Genomic DNA, 27,952 nt, shown 5'->3' on the forward strand with positions numbered 1-27,952 from the left:
GTTCGTGAAACTCCTTTTTCTCAATTTCTCGATATTTCGAGTACCGTCGTTTTTTTCTTTCTTTGATAAAATTAAGAATAATTAATTTTGTGATCTAAAATTTTGGGATTCGGTAGAGTTTTGAAAGCACTTTCATTTGGTACCAATATCTCGATTTTGAAAATTTTGACCAAAATCGAAATAGCGTCAGTTCGTGAAAACGCCGACGAATTATGACACCAGCAAGTACGTTTTTATTTGATTAGACTCTACACTATTGTCATGCAGAGATGCCGAGTTTGTTTAAAAGTCGCTGGGATCGAGTGAGAAAATGTAATTTAGAGAAGTAATAGAAGGGGCGGGGGAAGGGGTGGACCGGATTGTCCTCCCCCCCCCCCCCCATTGAGCTTTTTATATTGTGGAATGAGAAATAAAATTGTGAAATTTGGCGCACACTAATTTTATATGATTAATTTTTACTTGTTTGAATTCTCATCTATTTGTTATAGAAGATGCTGCAAGACATCATTTGGCGCATTTTTTGCCCAAATTTAGGTGAAGGATGAATGAGTCTAAAATGTATATCTGGCATGACTTAGTATAAATAAATGGCAGATTATAATGATACCACTTTGGGTCGGTTATTTAACAAGAAAGAAAAAAATGACTGTAAGATACAGCCATCGTATAGCCATCAAGCGTATAAGTCAAGAAAAAGTTTACGGCATGCAGTCGACTCAGCATCGGGCTTCTCATCCATGCAGGGTCAATTAATGATCTCTCCAACCTGCCATATATTTTTTTTTTCTCTCTCTCCTTCTCTCTCTCTCCCTCTGTGAGGCGTGAGAAAATGATAGCTAGGCCTATCTTGGCGGGTGAGCGTGAGGGGTTGCAGAGGAGTGAGACTTGAGATCTGCATTATAATAGGTGAGATCATGAATAAGTAATATTTTATTTCATTCTTAATGAATAATTGCCGCAATTTTTTTTTTTAATTCAAATGATTCGACTTCTGGGACACTTGATGACTGACTATATAATTTCAAGTAATGTAGAGGTCTGAACCACATGCAGTGACATGTTACTTTCCTTGCGAGTAATGTACTTCTTTATTATGATAGAAATAGTGAAAGTTTGAGGGTAACGTTTGAAAATCACAACACATTGTTGTGTCCTAAAACAAACATTTGTAAAGCATACTAATATAATCATAAGATTGAGGATCTCTGGGTTCAACATTCAGCATAATCCTTGGGGAAGCATTAATCTGCAATGATAGTGTTGATGCCGATCTTCATTGCGGAGCTGTTGAAAATGTTACCATAGCATTAAGTAAAATTATAGTAATGATAATAATTCTTTATATCAACTATAATGTTGTGTATCTTTTATTACAACTTTTCCTCACCATTTCCTGTTTTTCTTCCTCTAGACAGTCCTAATTGTGGGCACCACGACATTCAAGCACGTATAACGGTATGCAGAAATTGACACTCTCAACAATATCTCAATATATTACATTAGTATCGTCAAACACACACTGATGGGTCATAGTGGAAAGCACGTACATTATACAAAGTGTATCATGTTCTCAATTTGAAACACTCCGTAGTTTTAGTAGAGTATTGTACAGTTTGCCAAATTTGACTTCCCTGGAGATACCATTTCTCGTTTTGTCCTGTTTTTAATACCCCTGATTGAAAAGTCATTAAATAAGTCACAATGCGAATGCACAATGAAACAACCAAACAGACAAACTTTTGTTCAATCTGTTCTTCATCTATATCAATGGCATATCTAGTGGGGGTATCATGTTCACATCAGCACACTTCATAGTCATGGTTTATTCTATCTGTTTTTATTCTATCTGCGAATGAATGCAATTTTCATCTTTAAAAAAAATATTATTCCTTCACTTTTAGACACTCTCCAGGGAGGTTCCCTTGACTGTCGTATTTTGTCTCACCTCCCTGATTGAACGTAATGTCGGCATTCGTGATAAGTGAATACTACCCCGACTTATCATAGGATTTGCACGTAAATATAACCATTATCATACATAATGTATACTGCTTTGTCTACTTACATCGTAGATTAAAACATCTTTTTTTTTCTCTCTCTCTAATCAATTCTTTCATGTTGTCTGATATGGATGGATTAACACCCTGTATACATCAACTTTTTTTTTTTTCTGCGACATGCTATTTGTGATATAGATGCATGAGATGGGACGTGTCACTTCATTATACGGTATTAAATATCTGCGCAACATAACCACAGTTATCTTCTCCACTGGATACATCCATCGCGGAGCGTGCTCCTGAAGGTATCATTAACAGCGAAATAGACGAAGACGTTAATGACGTGATTGGTGAGGCGAAGGGAGTTGAGTATGCTGATAGCTGTTTGCAATGAACGATTTCTGGTGATCTTAGAGATGACGTTTGTTGGTAAAACAGAGAGAGTGATATGAGGCATCCAAGTGAGGAAGAAGTACACAGTAATGATGAGTAGCATCCTAGTCGTCTTCTGGCTTCGTTCAAACTTGTTCTTCCTTTCTTCACGAGGTTGATCTTGTTTAGCCATTATGGAACGAGATGTTGATTCCAGCGACGAAATAATGTGTGCTAGGCGATCCCTGTCTCCCCTCCGGTAGTTGTAGTCTTCTTTTGGCTGTTGAATGGGACGCGATTCAATGTCTTCCATCTGATTTATCTCTACTACCTCTGTGTGAAAACTTTGGGAGATCAGTTCAGGCTCTACCAATATTGGAGTCGATGTTCCTTTCTTGCAGTACTGCCATGCTGTCGATCTATTTTCTTCACAACTATTTCGTGGTGTCTGCGCATTATCAAGATTTGGCTCTACAACGACTGTAGATTGAAAGGGTTGAATGTGAGTAGAGGTTACCGTGGCGGGTCGAATAGCTTTGGCGATTAGCTTTGAAGATGTCTTTGATCTCCTGCGTAGAAAGATATAGATGCTGGTATAAAGCGCCGCACTTGTCGACAAAGCAACGATAAATATGAAGGTTTTTGCAATGGAATAAGCAAGAACAAAGCTGGAAGAAGCTAGAGATAGACAAAGAATCCTTGGGCCCGGTCCATGGACCTCGGCAGACAGAAAATACGTGGGCGGTATGTTCACACCAAGAGCAATGAAGATGCAGAAGCAGATGATGACATAGGACAGACGAGGTGTTATTCGTCGCCTTAATGGCCGACAAACTGCCATGAATCTGTCCACACTGATGGCAACGGTCAGAAAAAGGGTGGTGAAAGCACAAGTTTCTTCAGTAATACCAGACAGGCGACACAACCAGGTTGTGTTGAGCTCAGAGAAGGCACTGCGAACAATGAAGGCAGGAGTAAAGATGCACGCCACCAAGTCAATGACACCCTGTGCGACGATCAGTACATCCGTGCTCGTCTTCCGTTTCCTCTTGCCGTACACCCAGAGAACAATGGCATTGCCTGGCAAGCCAAGGAGAAGCACGAGAGCATAGTATGTCAGATTGACTGCTTCGTCAGTGGTATCGTCTATGTGATGAAAACTTTCGTTGACTTTCTCATGTCGTAACATCATGCTCTTTTCATGATGTGAATTCATGTCAGCCATCCTCCCTTGAACTAAAGCAAACTACTCAAGCCTTAAATCAGTCAAACAGTTTCTGTATTATTCGGTGCTGTTAATGACTTCGCTGACACTTTTGTAGTGTTTAAGCTAATGATTTCCTTCACTCATGCTAAAGGGCTATATTTTGTTTGGAACGGGTCTCTTATCCTGAAGAATGCTGATTGCACATGTCCTGATTTTCCATCAGTTAGAAGAATCAAAATGTAATACTGCAGCTGATCGTAAGCTAATAAAACTGCAAGTGGTGTGACACACCCCGGCCAATCCATGACAGTGTCGAAAGTGAAGACTTTATCAACTCGGCATCATTATATTCATTGCCACCAGAGCAAACATCAAGCGCTCACTTGATGTCCACGCGTGAGATGGCACTTAGCTCTTTCCTATGTATTTTTGCATAGATTATCTGCGTGATGTGCTTCACAAAATCAACCGCGTTGGCAATCTTGCGCAGATGTGAAAACATGGCCAAGCTAAGAGAGGAAAACAGGAAGAGAGAGGGGGTGGGAGGTATCAGAGGCCGGGGGAGAGGGAAGAGAGAGGTCTGGGGGTGGGAGGGATCAGAGAGAGAGAGGGAGAGAGAGGGAGAGGGAGGTGGGGGGAGAGAGAGAGAGGAAGGAAAGAGATTGACAATACGAGCGGTGAGTGCCGCACGCCTCTGTCCATGCAATACCACTGATATCGTATGAATTAATGATATTGGATGTCATGATTTCCTCGCTCGGAGAGACACCTCGCTCGTGACAAATTAGGCCGAGTCCATTATGATCGTACCACAGTCCATTGATCATTATCTGTGTCAATGATTGCTCTGCTGACACTTGTTCTTCATCATATTTAGTGACGTCACGTTATTACTGATGCATAGATGATCACAAATACAAATCATGTCATCCGTCAATAAGTATTTATTAACATCCGATTGATAATCATCAATATGACATGTCTAAGTATGAGATTCAGGTATACGTTACCTATACATGACGATTGTAATACATTGTACAACAAGAAGATCGGTGCCGTGTAGGCCTATACAACATTCTGTCTACTGTTCATTTGACTGTAGTTGAAGATGACACTATTTGAAAGCTTTCACCCATTTGAAATCAAACATTATAGTACTGAAGCAATTTTGTTCACAAAACTAGAATTGGTTTTTGGAATGAATAGGGCCTATGACTACAGACATTACGTCTCTCCAAAGGAATAGTATTAATGTTTTAACCCAGTACCGTTGTTGAATGAGCACCCCTTATAGGTGGGCCCTAATTGTATCTATTGAAAACAACGTCATTAAATAAAACAAAAACTATGTTGAATGAAACAATTTTTTTTTGTTTTTGGTTTTAGTTATAATGTGAAGTCTCAGTCGTCCAAAATAATGTCGTGCTTATTATAATTGCTGATTGAATGGGTGGACTAAAATATCACATCTACGATGCAAGATATTCATCAACTAGGAATACACACATATCAATTTTGCGTGATGTTCATCACGTCACTTAGAGAGATTTCCCTACTAGCTTCAAAATGTTGTCTCGATACCAACTAATCATCAATAATGACTCGCGCTCATAGCTTTCAAGCAATCTAATGTGATTAAACCTCGATGCTGCTAAACTTCCGGACCAAAGTAGCTTTTACTCATGGACGCTGTGCATTGACAGTTGTGTCAGGAAGCTGGGGAAATAACACCAAGCCTAGTTTTGACAGTTCAAATATTTGCACAATATTCTGAAGGTAGTCTTTGAATCAGACATTAAACCTGAATGAATATGCTATATAATTATATATGTTAAAGGAGATGAATTGATTTTGCTTTCCCTTATAAGTTATAGGCCTACTTGTAACATGAGTTAAGCATAGCCCAATAATAACTTTAGGTATATAGGTCCTAAATAGGTTGTATCCAGTCTTTCTCTGATTTCTTTTAATTGAACTCCAGGTTTTATGTCTTTGTTATTGTGTGTGAGTGTGTGCTGTGTGCAATGTGTGTATGTGTGTTTCTTCTTAAATGTGTGCTTTGGAAGGAGAGCATTCTCCATGGAGATTGAGTGGTTGTGCTGCAGTTTACTCACCAACCCATGACTTATTCTATCTAAATCGACAAATGCTTTTCTGTCTGTCGAGACACTTAGAAATACTACCCTGCCCCTTTTCCCATTGATATCATTACTCTGAAATGTTTGCATGTGATTGTGATGTCATTAAATAGTTTAAGAGTTTGTTCGCAAAAACCGATAAGTCCATAATGTGCCAAATGGAGATATTTGCGATTAAAAGTCAAGAAAAATAAAGAGAATATTTGAAGAAAATTTTTGCTTCTTTTGACTATAACTTAAAAAATGTACCTTTTGTAGTGACCAATGTATCATTTAAAAGGTATTATTTTGTACTTAATGACAGAGACCGTACTTCAAAATCTTCAAAAATGGACTTATCGGTTTTTTGCGAACAAACTCTTCAGTTAGACCCTCTAAGTGATCAATATGCTAATAGCGAATCGTGTGGTCGAGTTAAAATGTCAGCATTATTAATGGTGCTCTGTATAGTAGGTGAGCGCACTGTAAATTGGCTTTAATGATAGTGCCAACAAGGTCGCCGACGTACCGGTCCCACACCATGATTGTTGTCTGGCTAGACTATTGTACAGAATGCTGCACTAGATATCACCCGACCAAGGCATCATACAACAAAGGATCTACAATATCATCTCTACAACACGGAATGATTTGAAAAAAAATGGTCATATTGTATATTTACACGTATTCATCAATGAATATACCAGTCTACTCCATTCCTTTTTTTTTTTCATTTATCCTTCGAAATCCACAGTGATCAATACAAGGTTAGGGCCTATGTTATAAATCACACCCAGTCATCTCAGTGGAGTGCATGTGTGTAGGCCTATGTATGTATGTATAAGAGGGGCAATAGAAACCCATAAGGGAAGGTTTATAAAATGAACATCAAAAGTGACCTGTGCTCGATTGAAAATCACATTCAATTCAAGAAAGAGATGCCTCATCAAGAACTAGTCAGTTCTTTCCCACCCTGCCTCGTCTCCCTCCCTCATAAAGGGTCCCAACTTTCATTAGGATCACTTTGTTAGTTATTTTTTTTTTTGGATGTCTCAGCCATTTGAAAACGAATTTTCATCAAATAGCCTTTCTATTTTTCTTTGAATTGTACGTTCAATAGTTCTGATTTGTATCTAATATTATTTAACAATAAAGTCAACATCTGAATCGGGCATCTCAACCCAAATTATAGGCCTACCATCCCTTTAAGATACTAACATAACGCGTGATTTGTACCACAGTCTCAAGAGAGTCTAACTGTCTACCTTTTGATCTTTGGCAGGGCCGGCGGAGCGTTTTCAAAAGTGTGTGTGTGTGTGTGGGGGGGGGGGGGGCACTTCCGGGTTTCATGAGTCAACAACAACAACAAAAAAGGTCTTGAGCTCATGGTTCTCCTCCCACTTCCGGGTTTCTTCAGCTGACAAGCAAAAAAAAAAAAAAAAAAGTCTTCAGCGGAAAAACTTACACCGCGTACTTCAAAATCTCTATCTATTTGTGTGTGTGTGTGTGTGTGGGTGTGTGTGTGTGTGTGTGTGTGTGTGTCACTTTCATACGTACTTCCGGGTTAAAAAAATAAGTGGGGGCGGGGGAGCCGAATGTGATAGATGACACCTTATGTATTCCAATGTATAATGTATGGTGCACAAGAAGTGGGGAGGGGGGGGGGGGGGCAAGGCTTAGCCCCCCCCCCCCCCGTTCCGTCGGCCATGTTTGGTCACTTCTTTGTGTTCTGTTCTTCTTCCCTTAATCCAACCCAGAATCAAAATTAGGCCCAAGGTCACTACTGTCTTGATCAGCCCCGTCTTATAAAGACTTTGATTGATTCAAATCAATCGCAACTTTACAATTGAATGCAAATCCACATTAAAAAAAAGTTATGATTGAAATTAAGATGTATAACTGCAATCAATCAATCACAAGTTGCGATTGATTGCAGCTTTCAAGAGATTTGTGATTGATTGATTTCTATCACAAGTTTTATAAGACAGGCTAGGGCCTTTGACATCGAAGTAAAAAGTTAGAGAGCCCTCTACGTCATTATCAAAGAAAGGATAAAATTAAACGCACGTCGCGCACGCCACCCACCAGCGCCAGCGCAGAGTTCGAGCACTGACAAACGCCAATATTTTAAGTTTATCCTTTAGTTTTCAACCATGAGTTCTCCAACCTTAGATGCTCTTCGATTGACGAAGAAAGGAGGCCTCATTTATGACAAACACTGGCTGGAGGATGGTCGCATTGAGGTGAGGGGCCAATCATAAGATAATCCTCTGTGCTAACTTAAAGTTGTTTGCTTCAGTCCCATAGCTAGAGTTCGGTGTGACTACATCGACCGTCTGTAAGTTTATAAAAACGAACGATAAGTAGCCTAACGTTAGATCTATATATATTTAGCCTACTCCTATAGTCTATAGCATTTCCTAAATTTACCTATGAATATGATCGGTCGGGAGTCAATGTGCTGTGTCCACGGAATGGTAAATTTTTGGAATCTGGATGAGATCTAAGAGTGCAGTGTTGAAAGAAATAAATCTATTTAGGCCTAACGTTAGATGGTTTATGCAGATCAGATGCATGGTTGTAAATAAATTAATAGATCTGCAACTGATTCTGTTTCTGTTCAAGTTGCCTGCACGGCGGCGGCACACACGGCCCCAGCATAATGCCAGTCAAATTGAGTCTGGGTAAGAGTACCAGTAGTATTCGATCACCTACCGGTATTCGTTCACTTTTCACTGCACCAGCTAGTACCGGTAATTTAAGTTCTACTGTCACAACTCACGCAAATCACATCAATTCACATACTTGCACACTCATAATTCACAACAGGAAACTCCCTTAGCTTAGCCTCCTCCAAAAATCCATTCAAAATCCCAAATTTCACCATCAAAAGTGCAGAATCGGTGCGACTTTCCAAAAGCGCGTGCGAATTAAATAAACCCAGTTTTAAGCGTACAAGCCGCTGAAAAAGCCGCTAAAAATCGAGAAATATGCTGTTCTCTTGCTGGTTTTTTGACTTATCATGCTTATTGCAAGCTTGGAGTATGATGATATCCTCAACAGCGCAAAAGAAAAACAACATTTCCGTACGTGCCGATACTGTGTCTCAATGTACAAGGGTTGAATGAAAGTGCTGATCCCCAGTATTTGGTCACCAACGGGCGCCGCAATGTCGCCAATGCAATTTTGCGCCAACAAGGTAGTGACGGGTGCCCAGCGCATTTTTCAGCTGCCTTGAACACGCATTGACTTTGGACGCGCATATCGTGTGACCGAATACTGGTCGCGGTGACAGTATTCTGGGGAATTTTCAAGGTGACATATTTGGGGATTTTGTGAAATTCTGTGAGATGTTTAACAAAATGAAAATTGAGATTGAAGAAATTTGATATACTTGTATTTCACATACATTGCTGTAGATATGATGTTATTTTAGTTTGAAAAATATTGCAGAAAAGCTTAAATGACCGAATGCTGCGGGTTTTACCCTCGGTGATCATTGTCAGCTTTTCCATAGAGACTTGGACTTGAAGGCATTTAGCTGATGTTGCCTCGACAGTGTCAGCACAAAGGCTATTCAAGATTCACTGTTCTCTGGCTGAAAGAGTTTCTTCATACAACTTAAATGAACATATTTCGCATGTATCGCATGTAAAACCTGATCCTTGATAACAAAGAGAACAAGTAAACCTTTAACAGCTATCTCATGTAGTGTCTGTACAGTCTAGTTGTAAACCTCTAACTGTACGAGCTGAAATTTTCGCGTACAGATATTTTCGCGAATTACTACTTGGAGGGCATTTTCGCATATTGTTAATTTCGCGGTTGCAAGGGTCTAACTGAACTTACTTATTCACAAGTTTTTATTTTCGCGTGTTGTTATTTTCGCGCTTCAAAGGCGATTCGCGAAATTCGCGAAAATAAAACCACCACGAAAATTTCAGCTCGTACAGTGATTTGTGACGGACAACAGTAATTTGGCCACCCACAGGGTGGGCCGGCTGATGCATGTATACACATAGTAATGTGATAATCATGATACTAATTATATGTTAAAAGTGAGTGCAACAGAAATAAATCTGTGATAATGTATGAATATGATCTTGGCATTCTTGTTGCTACATGTTGGCTTTATTGACGTCTGACTACATTGCACTGTATGCTATGGACAGTGAGTATGGTCAGTACAGTGTGGATTTTACAGAATGCAGGCCGATCTACTTCAGTCCTTGAGAAGATTCTTACAAATAACTCCTACTTTTGTGTGTGTGGGATGTGTGTCAGTGTGTGTGTGTGAGTGTGTGTGTGTGTGTGTGTTTGACCACTTCAATGAAATTTCATCCTGCTCTTTATGAGAAGTAAAGTGGGTTCTACAGACTACATTTATGTACATGTAGTTCTTTTACATGCTTTCTTCATATTCTGCCAGTTTTGATGAGTTTGCATCCTTCAAACTTGAAGATTCTAGTAAACCTCTTTGGTATGTGTATTGTACACCGCAGTCACACAGGAGAGGTACAAGGTGCATTGTATTACATTCAGTGCAAGTATAGGATCTGATGTATGCTGCATGACAGCATGCATCAGATGACAGTAACCATGCACATTATGATGCATGGCTAATAATAGATATTAACTCACTGAAAGCAGAATGGATTCCTAGTTGAAGAAGAATGCATGTACACTGTGAGAGTAATTTGATTAGAGTTTCATCAATTATCATTCAGACAGAGAGATATGTGATTGATGCTTCAATCATGTGCTGAGTGCTCTATGTTAAGAAACAAGTTTATAATAATGCAGGTGATGTTACAAGCAACAACCTCCTTTACATTTTTATTCACAGGAAGTGATAGAGTACTGTTCTTCACCACCACAAATTTCTTTGGACTTGTTGGCAGCAACTTTCAATAGGCTGAATTTCTCACAGCAAGATGTAGATGAAGAGACAAACCAAGCAGACACAGAGCGGACAGAAAGAAACTCCTCAGCTACATCAGATCACTCCTATGCCAAAGGGTAAGTCTCTCACGCTCCTCCCTGTCCAAGCCACATTTCTCTTTGTCAATGTCAGAATTTATACCCATTTTTAGGATGCCAGGCATTTGATGTGTATTTTGGCCTTTGTGTTAGTAGCCTCCTTTATGCAATCACTCTCAATTTTGAGCAAATGCCATCTTAGACTCAGAGGGCAGTAAGAGAGTGGCATGTGTTAGATTAAAGGGGAAGGCTAGTAACTGATCAGTGGGAATCAGTGGAAATGCTGGAGATGATTGTTCCAATCCTTATGGGATTCATTCAAGAGTTCATTGTATATCTATTGTTGTGTGAAAATGATTTGCTTCAGAACGGTCTCATATTCAAGTAATGTGCAGATTAATGCTCCGTCACTGACCAGGGACGCTAACCTGGAAGCATTAAACTGCACATTACTTGAATATGAGACCATTCTGAAGCAAATTATTTTCACACAACAATAGATATACAATGAACTCTTGAATGAATCCCATAAGGATTGGAACAATCATCTCCCAGCATTTCCACTGATTCCCACTGATCAGTTACTAGCCTTCCCCTTTAAGGCTCAAGCTGTTTTCAGGGCCCCGTTTCATAAAAGATGTTAGGATGGCAACTCTTGCTCGAATGGCAACTTCCCATAGCAGCAGCCAATCAGGAAGCTGGATTCTTTTCGTTACTTTTTTGTGAAATGGGGCCCTGGGCCCCCATTTCATAAAAAGTTGATAAAAAGTATGAAATATTATTCTTAAATGTTCTTGATTGAATTTCCAGATGTGTTCTAGAATTCTTGTGTTGTTTTGAGTGTAATCTTTGAAGAGGAACACTGATAAGATTTCCATTTTTACAATTTTTGTTATGTCTTAAAAAAATGGACTTTATACCATTATCCTTTGAATGCTATTGGGATAAGTCAGTTACTGTACATCAATTGCACACTGATATCTTGCTGAGCCTTCATGATTTTAGAAATTTGTCAGAGATGCAGCTTATTCTAAGAAACATAATAACTACCCATTTAATTCCAGTTTGATATCTACGTGACCATGTACAATGAAATAAGTACAACACACAATGGTTGTAAACCATGTACGTCTGTATGATGACACACAGTGTGATGATGGTTCTGTTCCAATTAGAACATTAGAAAGTGCTGGTCACCATCAATCAAACCAAAGCAGCTATGTGGACAGAGCTCTGCTTCAGTGTGAACAGGAGTGGGAAGACCTTGTCAAGGTAAGATTTACCCAATACTTACCTCATGTCAGTCCAGTAAAGTCCCATACATAAACTTCTAAAGGTAATGCATTAAGTAGATCCTTTCCTAGTCCTCCTATTAACTTGTCTTCTGAGTATGAATTGAATATTTTTGATATTCTTTTTATTTCAACCATCTTACACTTTGTAAATTTATTGTTTTAGGGTAAATCGCCCATGATATATTATACAGACAGTTAGATTTATCAACGCAATCACTAGGCAACATTCCAAGCTTTCTCATGTGAATTTCCTCTGTAAATTTAATGATTTAGATGTATACTGAACAAGTGTTCTTTGTAATGAATTATAATCATAATGTGTATCTTGGAAGACCAGTGTGTAAAGTGACAGACATGATGACGTATGAATGATGTGTTGTAGTTTGCTAGATAGTAGTAAATTCTGAGATCAGTTCTTGCTATTTTTTTTTTCTGAATCCTTCATCATTTTGCCAATGTTTTGTCCAGACCCAAAGCTTTGCAATGAGGTATGAAAACCCTCGACACACTGTACATTGTACTGTAAGTCCCTGTGTTTTGTTCATGAGGCACATGTAACATGTTAAAAATTTTATATTTCTTTATGATGAATAATTTCTGTAAAAAGTTTTAAACACTTAAAATGATGCATATTATGAATCAATTCTTGTGTTTACCATGTTTGCATGCTTTTGAAAAGGGGAGACATCTTAGCACACATCTCTGTCTGAGAATTACGGAGGAATAGATGTACAGTGTACTTGTTCTCTTTGGTTTAGTGTTGCTTTCTGTCATGTGTAAAGATAGGCTTTCATTAATTCTAATATCAATGACTTTTGTTTTTTTTTTAAATTGTGATATCCTTGACACAAGTAGAGAGGGTCCATTCCCCATTATCCATGTATATCCCACATTCAATGATGATTTGAGAATGTATCTGTCTTTAGAGTTTGTCCATGTAAAATGTGCGAATTTGTTCAAATTTGGGAAGCATAGAATTATTCCCACTCAAGATATCATTACATTTTTTTCCCTCTCTCTCTCTCCCAAGGCATCCAAGTTTACATCTTCAAAGAAAATGATGACAGGTTATATAAAACACAAGACAGAATCACATACGATAATAGGCTGACATAGCTGCAAAATGAGTTTATTGCCACACAGTGAATGAAATAATCTGTGATATTATGAACATGAATTAATATTCAGTAACAACATATATTCTCTGAAGTGTGTTATAATTATAGCGTTATATGATAGCAGCAGACTGCTTTGTTTCATTTTCAAGGAGCGTGTTAGAGAGAGACAGTGGCAGCTACAGGAGCACTCCCGGCAGGTTCAGGAACAAGCTGAGCAGAATGTGACCCTCCTTGCCCAACAGAGGGAGCTAAAGCAGCAAGCTCTGGTCCAGATGATGAGACAGACTCAACGAGAGATGGATGAGAAGAGAGAGAAGAGGTTACAACACCAGCAGGAGAGACACAGACTACACCTCAAGGTGGGATTGGTTTTAGGGACTGCTTTGAAGACTACATTCTACAGTATAACCCTGCCCTTTGTGACAGTGTGTTTTTGGCATCTTATTGTCATAGATCTATACATCTAGCTGTGGTTTTGTGATGGAGAATGAAATTGGTTCATTCACACTGCCCCCCTCCTCCCGGTATCTTTAAAGTTCATTTAAAGGATATTGCAATCCAGCAGCTCAGCAAGAGTGAAAACATTTGAAATCCATTTTGAATACATTTTTCATTGGTGATTCATTGCTACTCCAAAGCTGCAAATATATTTTACGTAGCTTTTTTTTTTTTTGAGAAAGTTTCTTATTCCTATATGTTTGAGCAAGTAATGATAGGCTTCTAATGGTATTGTATCACTAAATAAACACTTTTATGAACTGACAATAATCAGTTGAAAATATTGTCTGTATGTGGTAGAGTTGGAATGTGATGTGGTGATGTGCTTCCTGATGGCATATAATCCCAGTAATATGGTAGCATAGATGTACACAATTCTCTACATAGTCATGCAATTGAAGTTTTTTGGTTGTTTGAAAAAAAACGTATGAACAAACAAACATGGGAAGTCATTTTTGACAAGGCATGGAAAGCTTCATAGCTTCAAAAAGTGTATAGAGAATGTTACCAAGATTGAGTAGGACCTTTGTATTTCAGGGAGTTACAATTCTTTGTGTTAGTTACTACCCTAGTACCTCCTGGGATACCACATAAAAATGCCGTCTGCTGTATTTCTTATTCTGACAGAGACTAGATGCCAAAATGAAAGCTGCAGTGCTTCAGAGAGAGGCTGATGAGATGGTTAGGAAAAAACGGTAAGTAAAGCTGACATCAAAAGGCATCATTAATTCAACATAGTATGTGAACCATGGCCAGTGATGAGGAATAGTTAAACAGAGTTCTGTAACCTTTGTCAATTGAAAACAAATACTCATTCCTGGATCAAATAGTATGCAATGTTTGCTTGGTATATCTTGTATTATGAAAAGATTCACCTTAAACCCTGACAACTCTTTCATTGCTCTTTTTGCAGTAACACATCTTCTGCTTTACTAAAAATATGTTCTGTGGATACATTCTCAAGTCATTCATTTACATTTCAGTATGTATACATTTCATTATGAAAAGTAATACATATTTTGCAGATGGCAACCTCAAAATAGGGGATGGGGTTATATAGATGAAATAGCAAATAGATGAAATAGCAAACTTGTGCTCACAAAAGAAGACGAAATAAAAACAGTCTTCTTATAAAGCAGATTATGCTAATGTGTGTTCTGTTTACAGGAATTGAACAAATTGTGAACTGGGGCTTGTTACATGTAGGTGCTATATCAATTGATATTTCTGAATTTAAGAGGGCTTAGAGTGGCAGGTCACATTTCACTTTCTAGGAAGCTCTTGACCACTGTGTGGGATACCAAATCTCTCCAATGACTTTATTAACTAGTGTTAAACTAACACAAAATACATGTGGATGGGACTGTATAATTCACCAGCTAGTTCTGCGAGGTTATATCATCCTTTTGTAGGCTGGACCCACATTTAGGATATTTGACAAGCAGGAACATGATATCTTAGGTAATTTAGTGTGTGGGTCTGTTCTTGTAATCTTTTATTTTATATCTGAGAAGGCAAGATTGTGATTGCACAACAATACAGTGTGCTGCTTGTTCATACTAGCAATTGAAAATGATCACACCACAGAATAATATGGGTGAACTGTAGTTCAATGAAGCACACATGCTAGAATGAGCCCAGTAATGATATGCTGCCCACTGCAGACTTTGTTAGTACTGTCATCAATAAAAAGTCTCCAAAACCAGTGGATATTTGAGGGGTTTGTCAGGTAATACCAAGTACTTGTATTTATTCCTGTTACTTATAATGCATAAGCATTTCTTCTGTGTATGCAAGTTGGAATATAATGATGAAGAGAATTGTATGTGCTTGAGCACTGAATTTGTATGTATATCTCTTTTTCTCCACTGACCATATTGGGAGTGCAGTTTACATGCAGAAAAATACAGCAACTAGTATGTTTTTGTCAACATTCTTGATTTAATTTTGACCCCCCCCCCCCCAAAAAAAAAAGGGAATTGAGGAATAAATTGTATCTATTAAACCTTAATTTCTAGGGAGAAGGAGAGGCAAGACTTTCTACGCAGCCTGACCGCTGTCAAGAATCAGGTGGATGAAACAGCTCGGAGAATTATGCAGTTATTAATTTCTTGCCCACACAAAGAGCACCTGTCAAAAGAGTCTACTAACATTGGCAAGAGTATCCAGACACTGAGTGCCAAGGCTGGTGAGTAAGACTAACATCCTTTCATGAACAGATTAATTTGTGGTTGGCTTTTATTTTGGGTATATGTTTTTTTTTTTATTTGTTTTTTTTTCACTTGTTATTGAAGCAAGCCATGTTTAAAATACACCACTAACACTAAGACAGAAGTAAATATGATTTGAGGGGTTACAAAGACATTGCTAAAGATTGCTAATCTTACTTCCTCAGTCATTGTAATATCTTGGCTTGTTGTATGCTGAAAATCAAGAGAAGACAGTCATTAGAATCATGACATGCGATTTTGAGAAGTGCTGGTCTATGGCCACCAGTGTTACACAGCAAGTCACATGGTTGATCAAAACATTTTGATAAATAGCTTTCACAGGATTAGTAGAAAAGTTCCAAATGACAGATTTAACAGCATGACTTTGTACTCTGCATCGGATGCACCCAGCTGTACCAAATTTCCCATTTGTACCCTTTGACAATAAATGATATGAATGCAAGATTTTCCATAAATAGCTGAGAGTGCCTGACGGCAGTACTGAAATCTTATCCATCTAAGGAGTAATAAATTGAGGATAAGGAATAACGGAACCTACATTAATAGCAACCATGTCATTACATGTGTTTCTAAATACGAGTCTAAAGAAGAGCCGGTCAGTCCGGTCAGGCATTAGTGGAAACAAATCTACAAAATTGCTGTATACTGTATACACCATATATTTCGTGAGTCTAAATCTTGTCGAATTGGGAATTCCTGACGATTTCGCGAGTGGTTAAATTCGCGATCGTGGAGTACTGTACTGAATGGAGAAATGTACACGCGTACGTCACATCCACATTGGGTTCAGAGTCAATATTTTCGCATGTTTTTAATTTCACAAATAGCACCTGACTTGCGAAATTTGCGAAAATAAAAACCTCACGAAATGTTCGGCGTATACAGTATTTCATGGTTCTAATGAATTATATCTTTCATACCGTTTCAAAAATAAAAGAACAGTCACATGATTACAGGAAGTGCAAGTGCATTGAAAATCGCATGACTTGTATAAACCTTGCAACCTGACTGAAAATGCTATGCTTCACCAAAGTGATACTGCAGGTCAATAATGACACACAGCCTATTGATCTGATCCTAGCTCATTGACTGTATTGAGGTTTCTGTATTTGATTTTCCTGTAGGGAGCCTTGTGGAGGAAGCTGGGCAGTCTGAGATGAGTAGAGACTTGGGAAAGACCATGCAGGGAGTGTTGGAAAGTTTGAGACAGAAACAAGAAGAGGCCATCAAGGCTGTTGGTTAGTACTTAGTGTCTCATAATGTACATCATAATCTAATTTCACAAAAACTGACTGTGATAGCAAATCTTGCTGGAGTGGCAAGAGTCAGTTTGAATTAACAAGGATCCTGTTTCCTGATTGGCTATTTCTTCAAGAAATTGTTATCATTTTCCAGCAAGAGTTGCTGTCCTAACATCTTATATGAAATAGGACCCAGATGTCACAGATACAGTGTTAATACACTGTAGGACACACAGAAAAGATTTAAATATCACAGTAATGGATATGAATGGAAAAAAAGAAGAAGGGAGAAAGAGGAACAAATGTGATCATTTTCCTCAGATCATCAGTTTGAATCCATGTCTTTCAAAAAGACATTGTATTATGATCTTCATAAAAGTGGTTTAAAGGTTACTCTAAATGATTGTCTAGCTGATAGATACATTGATAGAAGATGGATGGATGAATAAAAATAGATAACAAAATAGAAAGATGAAAAGATGGATAGATATATAGAAGATGAATAGATAAAAGATGGATAGACAGATGAATAGATAGTTTGTTAGAAAGATAAGAGAGATATACAATGTGTGTGATAACAGTAATATCTCCCTTACCTATCAGCTGAAGCAGAGAAAAATTTCCAAGAGGAAGTCGCTCGTAAAGAGAAGGAGAAGGAGAAAGAGCAGGCTGAGAAGGAAAAGGCCAAGAAAGAAGAAGAGAGTCAGGCATCTAACCAGGCAACCACAAGTAATGGAGCCAGGGGTAAGTATACATTGCATTCAGCAAAGTTTGTCTTCCTTGGCAGCTAAACATTTACTTTGGTTTTCCCCTGCAATCCTTGGTTTTCAATGCAATTCAAGTTTATTTCCACAAAGTCAGTTAAAAAACATACAGAGAGACAATCAATCAAAATATGTACTAACCAAAATTATTTCAGGTATGTACATAGTCATAATTAAAAAAGTGTGTGAAGATTGACGTAACAGTTTGAGTAATAGTGGTGGAAATCAGCAGTAGGCCATTGGCCTTTTGAGGCTGATCCCTTGAACAAATTTAAAATGTTGAAGCTGTACGTCATTATATCATAGATTGCGAATCACATAAAAAAAAAAAACCAACAACAACAGATTTGCAATGAATAGGGACAGGGGAAAGAATATCCAAAAGAAAGGGACCCAGACGTACCAAAATCAACTATAGGGGAGTGGGACGAATGGGCAAATTATAATTTTAAAATGTAATTAAAAGAAAAAGACAATTTGTGCATACAGTATTCTGTAATAGTCTGCTGAAGGGCAAGCAAATTTATACATGTCATAACAATAGTGAATACCAGTGGAAATACTATACAATCGTTTGTTGTCATTATTGAAACACAGACCAGGAACCTGCTTTGAACATCATCAGAGAGTGGAGAGACATGATAAATGGCATTCATTTAATGTCTAACCAATAACATTCTCTGGTTCTAGCAAACAATTTATTGCATTTTATTGGATGGATGTCTATGGCTTATTGTTTATCTAATCATATGTGGAAGTCTTAAGTTTTGATTGTAAGTGTCATTCATACCTGTAAATCAAATCACTTTGCAGATTCTATAGTGACTAAAAGAGTGTCACATTATTTGCTTAGGTGTTTCTCTGGCATCAAGTGTTAGTCCTGAGGCACTAACAGAGTACACCAGTCTGGATGAAAGGCATAAAGCACTGGAGGAAGTCTTCAAGGGTCTCACCAGTACCACAGACAAAGATGTAAGTAGAAAATGGTGACAGTCATTTGTAAGTCTTCAATGCATGTATGTACGTGTGTTAATGGCTGGAATCATTAGGCTTTTGATATTCACAAGTATAGCACAGTATATGCTTCCAGAATTTGATACTGATTGTTACATAACCAATGTATTTGACTACATTATCTCATTGAGTCACTTTTCGATGCTGTCTCTGTTATTAATTATGGTCAGTGATTGAACACAGCTTTTCAGCTTTTGCACAATTTGTTCTGTAAACATCTTTTCTTTGTCTGCTTTTCACTCTTGTAGTTGAAGAAGTATCGCTTTGACCTTCAGAAGGCAGTGAACACACCAATCAATGCAGTGTCTGTCCAGTCAGCCAGTCATCTCTTGGACAAGTTGGGCAAACTACGGGCCCTGCTGTCAGGGAGAGAGGTTGAGATGGGCACACGGCGAGTCTTGGCCACTAAGCCTGCTGGTATCACATACTGCAAGGATCTTGCTGCTAAAAAACTTGTGGTATGACACCCCAGAGTCTCTGTACCCATTGTTGCTTGACATGTTAAAGGGAATGGCTAGTAACTGATCAGTGGGAATACTGGGGGATGATTGTTCCAATCCTTGTGGGATTCATTTAAGAGTACATTATATATCTATTGTTGTGTGAAAATTATTTGCTTCAGAACGGTCTCATATTCCAGTAATGTGCAGTTTAAAGCCCCGTCACTGTACAGGCATGCTAACCTGGAAACATTGAACTGCACATTACTTGAATATGAGACCGTTCTGAAGCAAATAATTTTCACACAACAATAGATATATAGTGTACTCTTAAATGAATCCCACAAGGATTGGAACAATCATCCCCTAGCATTCCCACTGATTCCCACTGATCAGTTACTAGCCATCCCCTTTAAATTCGTTCTCCCGTAAATTTCAGTGGAATAGCAGATGGTTTGCAGGCTTAGCCTTGTAGCATCACTTACAGCATACAATACAGAACATCTTCAAATAGATGTTGAGCTCTCTGTGAGTGTGCTGTGACAGGAAATGTTTTTAACTGTCTATATAGGAAAATCCCTCTTTCAAGAGAATGTATTATAATGATAGCTTTGTGAAAAACAACAACTGTCACTGTTGTTTTCAATTCTTCCTTGCCTGTCAATTGCATACACTCTTTCATCTCTCCCATGTCTAGAAACAAGGTGATGAACAGATCTCATCCAACCATGAGTTTGCCTTTCCCTTCGCTGCCATCATTCTGGCCTTGTGGCAGGAGATCCCAGACTTTGGAGATCTAGTCCTCTATCACTTCTACCAGCGATGTCCTTTCCTTCTTCCATACCACATCCCCAAGAAGGAAGAGCAGAGTTTGGAAGATTACTACAAGTAAGTTTGACATCTCATCTTATGGTCCAATCAATCATCAGACAGCCTGCTATGGGTACAGCTTTGTATTTGCATGCTAATAGTTTGATGATTCTTGGAAAGGAATACAAGAATCCTAGAAGTCAACATCTGAACAAAAATGTGTATGCATTCATGCATCTCTTTATTAAAGTGCTGAAAATCCAGACGTGTTGCATTTATGTGATTGTAGATAGTGGCAGAGGCAATAACCATCTGTCAAGTCACCTTTATTTTTTAGCACCAAGAATCACTACACCTTGGTTGCAGATGTGTATCCTTTTTGACAAAATGTGACATTCTCCTCTTTAACAAAGTCAGCATTCATATGATGGCAAAATGCAGGTTAGAAATAAATTTTGCTTAGTAAAGATATTGGGGACCTCGAAGGTAGTAAAGGCATTATGTTTTATGGCCACTATCTTATTGTATGTATAATTTTATGCCTCTGTGTGTGTGTTTTTTCCAAAGCTACCTTGATTCTTGTGTATATTACTACAACTACAACACACTTATTTCTCCTTGTCTGAAATGCCCAGATGTCTTGGCTATACATATGACAGCGATGGTCAAATTGAGAAGCAAGATAAATATCTGAAGCGAATGTCTGGCTACACAAGACTGTTTGCTGCTGTGATTGTCTCACCCCCTGTTCGAGGAAAGGTAAATTTGAACAGTAGGGCCTATGGCATACAAATGACAGGAAATGTGTGCACTGTCATTAAACACTAAGTTAACAGAAAAGGTATTGGGATTTCTGTCATATTATTCATCTTGTCTGAAGCCAACAGATGCTAGCATGTTGCTTTCAATTTATACATTTTGTATTGTAGTCTGGTAGATACACATTGTATCGTATAACAGTGCTATTCTCATTGCCGAAGTAGAATGATATACAAGTTGAAATATTTAAAGGTTCTTATAATATGATAGAGTGATAATGGTGTAACAAGTGCTAAAAATATAAGAATTAAGGTCAGTATACAGACAATGTTAATGTACCTTTTTGTGTGAAAGTGGATGTGTTGCACACTGCAACTGCAGTGTGAGTGGTTGTTAATGATAAAACCAAAGTTTCAAGTGGATTTTAAGATCATGCAGACCTACAGATGAAGTGATTTTACATTGTATAGTCAAATGTAGAAAAAGCAAAAGTGTGACATTAATGTATCTTGCTGTACAAGGGTTCTAAAATGGATCGTTTGTCTCGTTGTACAGGCACACCCTCACGGGCTGGACAGAGGTTGGATGTTTCTCTCAAGGGTCATGAACCTTGACCCTCAGCCTGATATCACAGCCACAACACTCTTTGATTTCCTGGAGGTTAGCCATGGCATCCATGTTTTTACCCTTCTCCAATAGTCAAGTACTGCCCCAGTGTTTGTGAAAACAACACAGAGAGCCAATAGTGGTAATCTCACATGTATCCCCCAGTACAGTTGTTTTTCACTTGGCCCAAAGTTTTACTGCTAAACTACAAATTTGTTCTTAATGACTTGATTATGAGGAAGAAACAGAACTGTGAAATATATTTTGATCAAAGACTTAGAACATAAGAAATTTTGCAAACAGGGGATAGTATGTTATATGCTTTTTGTTGCTGAAAACATTTGACATGTAATGGTACTTGCTAACCACAGATGACTGTAAAACCATAAATGTGTACATGCATTTTAATTTCGTGGATTTTGCGAGAGCCAAGAAATTGAATTGCTAGCTTTTTATGTGTGTGTGTGTGTGTGTGTGGGTGGGTGTATTAATTAGTTGAGGTCATCTGTATCGTGGAGAATATCTCATCTGTCAGCCACAGATATTTTACTGGCATCTTGTTTATTTGGTGAAATTAAGGATAAATTGGCAAATTAACATTTATTATTCTGTCTCAATTATATAAAGTATAGATAAGCACAATATGGGTGTTTGTGCAGTGTTATAGAGTCGTGTGAAAAGTTAAAGAACAATTATAATTTTTTCTGCATTGTTTCCCTTTGATTCTCTTTCTTGTAGGTATGTAGCCATGCAATGGCAGATACCTATGGGAAACAGTTCTTCAAACTTCTACAGACCCTGTACAGACATTACTTTCCAAGGTATTATACACAGAATCATTTGGTCATTTTCTTAAACAAACCAGAGAATACAATATCTTCAGCTCTTGGTACCTACTGTGTAAGTAACACATGGTTGCTTGTTATAAAAAAAAATGAATAAAAGAATACACACTAGATATAGCACTTGGAGCTCAATAGATAGGAATAGCACCAAGTATGATTTTCAATTGAAATGTCACACTTTTTGTTTTGTTTTTGTTTTGTTTTTTGGTCAATATTTTCACCAGGGCTGATGTACATGTAGTTGTCTTTTCTCGGCAGATAGTGCAAGGAAAAACTGGCAGAAAACAAACAGTAATAATTAAAATCTTCAAACATATATTTTGTACAGTGGTGTTGACAAGTTTGGCAATTCAGTCTCAACTTGAATTGACTCTTTTATTTTTAGAAGTGTACAGCTCATCAAAATTTAAATATACCTTGTGATTGTAGAATAACAGTCAAATGATTTTTGTTCTTTTCTATCTTCTGAATTGAATGTGTAGAATAAAAAAGATAAAAAAAACCATCAAGGCATAAGTGCGTTTTTGTGCACTCTTTTGTGATTGCCTTAGATTATCATGACTGTTTGTACATCTATATGTCTTGTTTTTTCTTTCTCAGAATCCAAGCTGTCACACCACAAGGTTCCGGTGGTCCTGTAACAAGACTACAAGGATTTCTAGAGGTGTGTTGATTTTGTCTCCAAAAATTTTCTTTAAAAATGCCAAACAAGATAAGAATATATATATATATTTGTTGTTGTTGTTGTTGTTGTTTTTAGAGTGATGGTGCTTTTCCATGTGATGTAAAGATTTGAGATCAGACTAGCAGTGTCCAATATCGTCTAAATCTCCAGATTAATTTTAGGAATGAGAGAAAATGTCTCTTTTCTCAGATTTTCTTTTGAAAAAGAATTTCTAATAAGGGCTATTTTCACATGAAAGGGTTTGCAAGACTGTATGTTGTAAGTAGGAGGAATGCAGAATACACACATTTACTGTGTATGTCAAGTTTTGTAAACATTACGAGACACATCAACCTAGACAGTAAGCTGCCTGATGATGTGTTGTAATAGATGAACAAACACTTTTCTCTCAAATGCCACTTTGTTTCTGAATATCGTTACTTCAGATTTGACCTAGCTGAAGAGTGCCTGTCAGTTGATGGTTTATTTTATTATTGCAAGAATATGTTCTGCACAAATTCTGTCTGGTTGAATGTACCGACTGCCCTTTAGAATTGATATTCAAATGAACACCACATAGAGTGTGGAGCTTTGCCTTTTCAGTCACAAACAGCTTTGGTTGTTTGAGTCCAAATCACCCACAGCACTGCAGTTGGATATCTGTCATATTAATCCAAACTGAAATGTTTTGTGTTAGAGCGTGTACAGTAGACACGACATGTGTTAACAAGTCTAACCCTCCTTATTCCTTCTACTTTTCCAACACACAGGACTGTCTGCGCACACAGCGAGTTCCTCCGCCAAAGGGTTTTCTTACAGCAGATTTCTGGAGGAGTTGATCACAATTTACTCTAAATGGCTATGCCTACTTACTGCACATTTTGTGAACCATGTCTTCAACAGTGTATTGGACATTTATTTTCCTTTGATGTCCTGTGGAAATGTGTGAGAAGTACACTGTGATTTTGATAGATGCAGATATCCTCTGTAGTAAATCAAGAAATATAATGCTCTGTACAGGTTAAGTTAAATCATGTGCTCAGGAATTAGTACTGAAGGAACTTGAACATAATTAAGCTCCTCTATAAAGAGTCTTCATCAGTTTTATCAACAGCAGGAAGAATGACCATGGTACAGACATAACTCCTGTCCACAATACAATGTAGATAACCGTGCATAATATAGTCATGGCACCGAGTCAAGCTGAAACATGACACTCAGTCTCACTCCCCTAGATCTCAGGCTTGTTCTTGAGAACTTAAGTACTCTCTTCTGTTTACAGTGATTACCCTCACATAACTGTTTGATGTGTCTGCCAGAAAGTGATACTGGGAGTATTACGTTTCTGTTTGTTCTGCTACATTTATGGTCTGTTACAATTCAGTGCAATCCCGTTATAATGAACATAGTTATAACGAAATTTTAGTTACAACATAGTTAAATTGAGGCCGCAACATTATCTGCTCTATGTTATTTATTGTTCATTTCTTCAGTTATAATGAAATTTCAACGTACAGTATAACAATAAAAACTGCCGGTCCTGAGGACTTTGTTATAATGGGAGTCCACTGCACATTTAATGTATATTACACTTTAATAAACACATAGTGACAGGTGCATCTCATGAGCCTGAATACAGTCAAAGCTGTCAGCTCTGTACAGCCAACTTGAAAGAAATAGTACAGATCGAGACAGCCATACATGTTTAGTTACTACAGATGAGATGGGCTAATTATCATTATTGAGTACTAGTATGTAAAATACATTCTGCTGGATGTGATTACAATGTACTACTGAATTTAATGTTAGATATAGACGTATTGCAACAGGTGTTAAATGAAAGAATATCAAACACAGTATAACGAATTTCCATTTACAACAAAGTAAAAATGTAGGCCCCAACATTATCTGTTTCATATTTTTTATTGTTTATTTGTTCGGTTATAATGACATTTTGATATACTGAAAGAAAATTGCCGGTCCCAAGGACTTCGTTCTAATGGGAGTCAACTCTATCCAATACACAATATGTTGCAGGAGTTTAACAGACTTTGTAGGTACATGTAAATTCCTTGTCAGGTTGTATTTTGTTGCAGTGGGTCTAGGTACTTGGCGTGTGATCAGATCTGGTGTGAATACACTATGATATGAAGAAGAAAGAGAAAAAGAGGGGATGATGTACATTGTCCATGTATGTTAGGAGTACATGTAATTGTTATTACATTGTAGTACACGTATGTCATTTTACCTACTGGCCTACTGGGTACACTGTAAGATCTTCCATAACTGCTACAGTGGGGACTTGAAGTTCTTTGAATACATTAACCCATAAACTTTGAATGTAACACAGTCACATTCATGTTTGTACATTTGCATTAATTGTCTGCACAGTTTGTCTATATGAACAAATTAGCAACTCTACACGAGAGTAGCATGGGAAAACATGAATATATAAATTGATTGTTGTATTTTTACCTTCCACATGAAGGTAACATAATTTCAATTCAAAATATGTGTTTCAAAATTACTCTTATAGCTTGTGTGTCTGAGAAGTTTTCATTGTCAGGCAGCAAACTTCAAGCTGTTATGAGGCTTGCCATTCAGATGCTTGGATTTACAGGGGTTGTTTCATAAAGATGTTCTTAAAGTTACGAACGACTTCAGAAAGACTGGTGATCAGTTCGTGTGCTGAATTAGGGAAATCCTGATAAGTATAGCACGTCAGAACTGATCACCAGTTGTTCTTCAGTCATTCGTAACTTTACAAATGGCTTTATGAAACATCCCCAGGTCTTACTTTTTACTGTGTGCAATGTTAGTTTCAGGAATGGATGCTACGTTGTAGGTGATGTGGAACTCTCATTTTACTGTCTTTTTGTCAATAAAGTGGATTGTTGAACAATTCACTCATGCCAGTCAGATCGTATTTTTATGCCTCCGCCACGAAGTGATGCCGGAGGCATTATGTTTTCGGGTTGTCCGTCCGTCCGTCCGTAATAAATTTTGTGGACAGGGTAACTATCAAAACCTTTTAAGGTATCCTGATGAAATTTGGCATGTATGTGTATTAGGGGGTGAAGTTGTGCCTATCAACTTTTGGGTGCACATGGTCAAGGTCAAAGGTCAAAAGGTCAAGGTCAAATACGTAAAATTTCACTATTTCCTCCATATCTATGCAATGCCTGAAGATATTTTCTTGAAACTTAGTGTATACATGTATTACCCAATTAGGATTCTCTGGTGAAAGTTTCGGGTCATGAGGTCAAAGGTCAAAAGGTCAAGTTAAAATATTAAAACTTTGCTTTTTTCTCTGTACCTTGGACATTGTTCAAGGTATCTTCATGGAACATAGTATATATACATGTACTGACTGGCAGTCATTATCTAGAGAATCTAGGGTTCATAGGGTCAAAGGTCAGGGGGTCAAAGGTCAAGTGCAAGACTTCAAAATTTTACTATTTCCCTCATATTTATGTCATGCCAGCAATTTTTTTTTTCTTTTACACTTGGTGTATGCATGTATAACCTTATATAGATTATCTGGAAATTTTCTTCTCTTTTTTTTTTTTTTTTTTTTTTTGGGGGGGGGGGGGTTTGCCTCAAAGGTCAAAAGGTCAAAGATCAAGGGAAAGTGTTGAACTAACTTTTTCCTCCATATCTCAGAAGTGGCTCAAGTTATCTTGAAACTTACTACATATTTATGCATGTTCTGCCTGACAGTGATTATCCTATGAATTTTAGGGTCAAAGGCCAAAAGAAAATGGTAACAGTGTACTTTTCAATACAGAAATTACACTTTTTCTCCATGCCTTGAAAATTACAGTATTCATACATTTATGAATGGGTCAAAGTCAAGTTAAAGTCCTTGAATCCCCAAATACATGCTCTCCTATTCATCTAATTAAACCTAGGTAAAGGAAGGTGAACATTCAACACATTTGTGACAAACATGTAATTTCAATATTTTGCCAATATTGTGAAAATGTAATTATACTTTGTCCACATGTACTATAGACCTATTAGGAAAATCATGCATTATGGCGGAGGCGTAGCAGTCGCCTTAGCGACATTTCTAGTTGTTTAATGCAACGATTGTTCTACATTGCCTCATTAATTTCAACTTGCATGAAGTTAGGATGAATTCTACATTAAAATGGGCCGATTACAACAGTATAAAAAAATGAATGTTTCATTTTGTAATGATATTTGAACATGAAAATCTCCTATTTTGAACATAACATGCATTTATGTGTGGGTTTCAGCCTGCACTTGTCAAAATTTCTTAAGGCAACTGATGGTCATATAACTGAATTGCAACACACAAAAGAATATAATGAGGAAAAGGTGATTTCACTTTTTATTTCATGGAGATACTCCTTCAATTGAATATGTATGTCTTGTACACACTGTTGTGGTACTTTTTTTAAAATTCTTGTAATGTGTTTAATCCTCTTTAGCTTCTACAGCGAGAAATCTGTGGAAAATTGTTGCTGTTAATGAAATGGTGTACACGTACAGTATATAAATGACACACTTGCTTCACTGCAGGTAGGTGAGCCAAGTTCATTGTTGTTCCTGGTATGTATAAGTGCTCTTGTAAAAAATATACAGTAGCACCAGAAATTTATGATTTTTGTCATAAGAGGGCTTTCTTCATCTGATTTCAAACTTCAAAGAAGTGTATGTAAACTGTACAGTGTATAACAAAAGTACATCCATTAAACTGCTGCAAAATACACTTTTGCTATGACAAGGACTTCAGGTATGTACAGTTGTTTCATAAATTATTATATACAGTGCACTCCCGTTATAACGAAATGCTCGGGACCGGCAGTTTTCTTTCGTTATAACGACATTTCGTTATAACCGAACAAATACGATATATAACGAAAACAAGGAACCACGTATATTACGTTTGCTGAATACACTGCAAAGCTATGTGAAATGTGATGGGATAACTGTACATGTATTACAATAATAAACGCAAATTC

The 27,952-nt window shown here is 37.6% G+C and overlaps 1 protein-coding gene across 1 annotated transcript; it reads left to right on the top strand.

The window, feature by feature from the left end:
* Positions 1–7,816: 7,816 nt before the first annotated feature.
* LOC140226733 (mRNA export factor GLE1-like) lies at positions 7,817–26,440 on the top strand. The gene is made up of 16 exons (XM_072307161.1): positions 7,817–7,939; positions 10,543–10,715; positions 11,852–11,948; positions 13,239–13,448; positions 14,215–14,282; positions 15,606–15,775; positions 16,943–17,056; positions 17,663–17,803; positions 18,677–18,795; positions 19,086–19,295; positions 19,975–20,165; positions 20,723–20,846; positions 21,402–21,506; positions 22,191–22,273; positions 22,898–22,961; positions 23,732–26,440. The coding sequence occupies exons 1-16, from the start codon at positions 7,850–7,852 to the stop codon at positions 23,798–23,800; spliced, it is 2,028 nt and encodes a 675-aa protein (XP_072163262.1). The 5' UTR covers positions 7,817–7,849; the 3' UTR covers positions 23,801–26,440.
* The last annotated feature ends 1,512 nt before the right edge of the window (positions 26,441–27,952 follow it).

The sequence above is a fragment of the Diadema setosum genome, chromosome 4 (assembly GCF_964275005.1).
Source record: "Diadema setosum chromosome 4, eeDiaSeto1, whole genome shotgun sequence".
NCBI classification, from domain to species: Eukaryota; Metazoa; Echinodermata; class Echinoidea; order Diadematoida; family Diadematidae; genus Diadema; species Diadema setosum.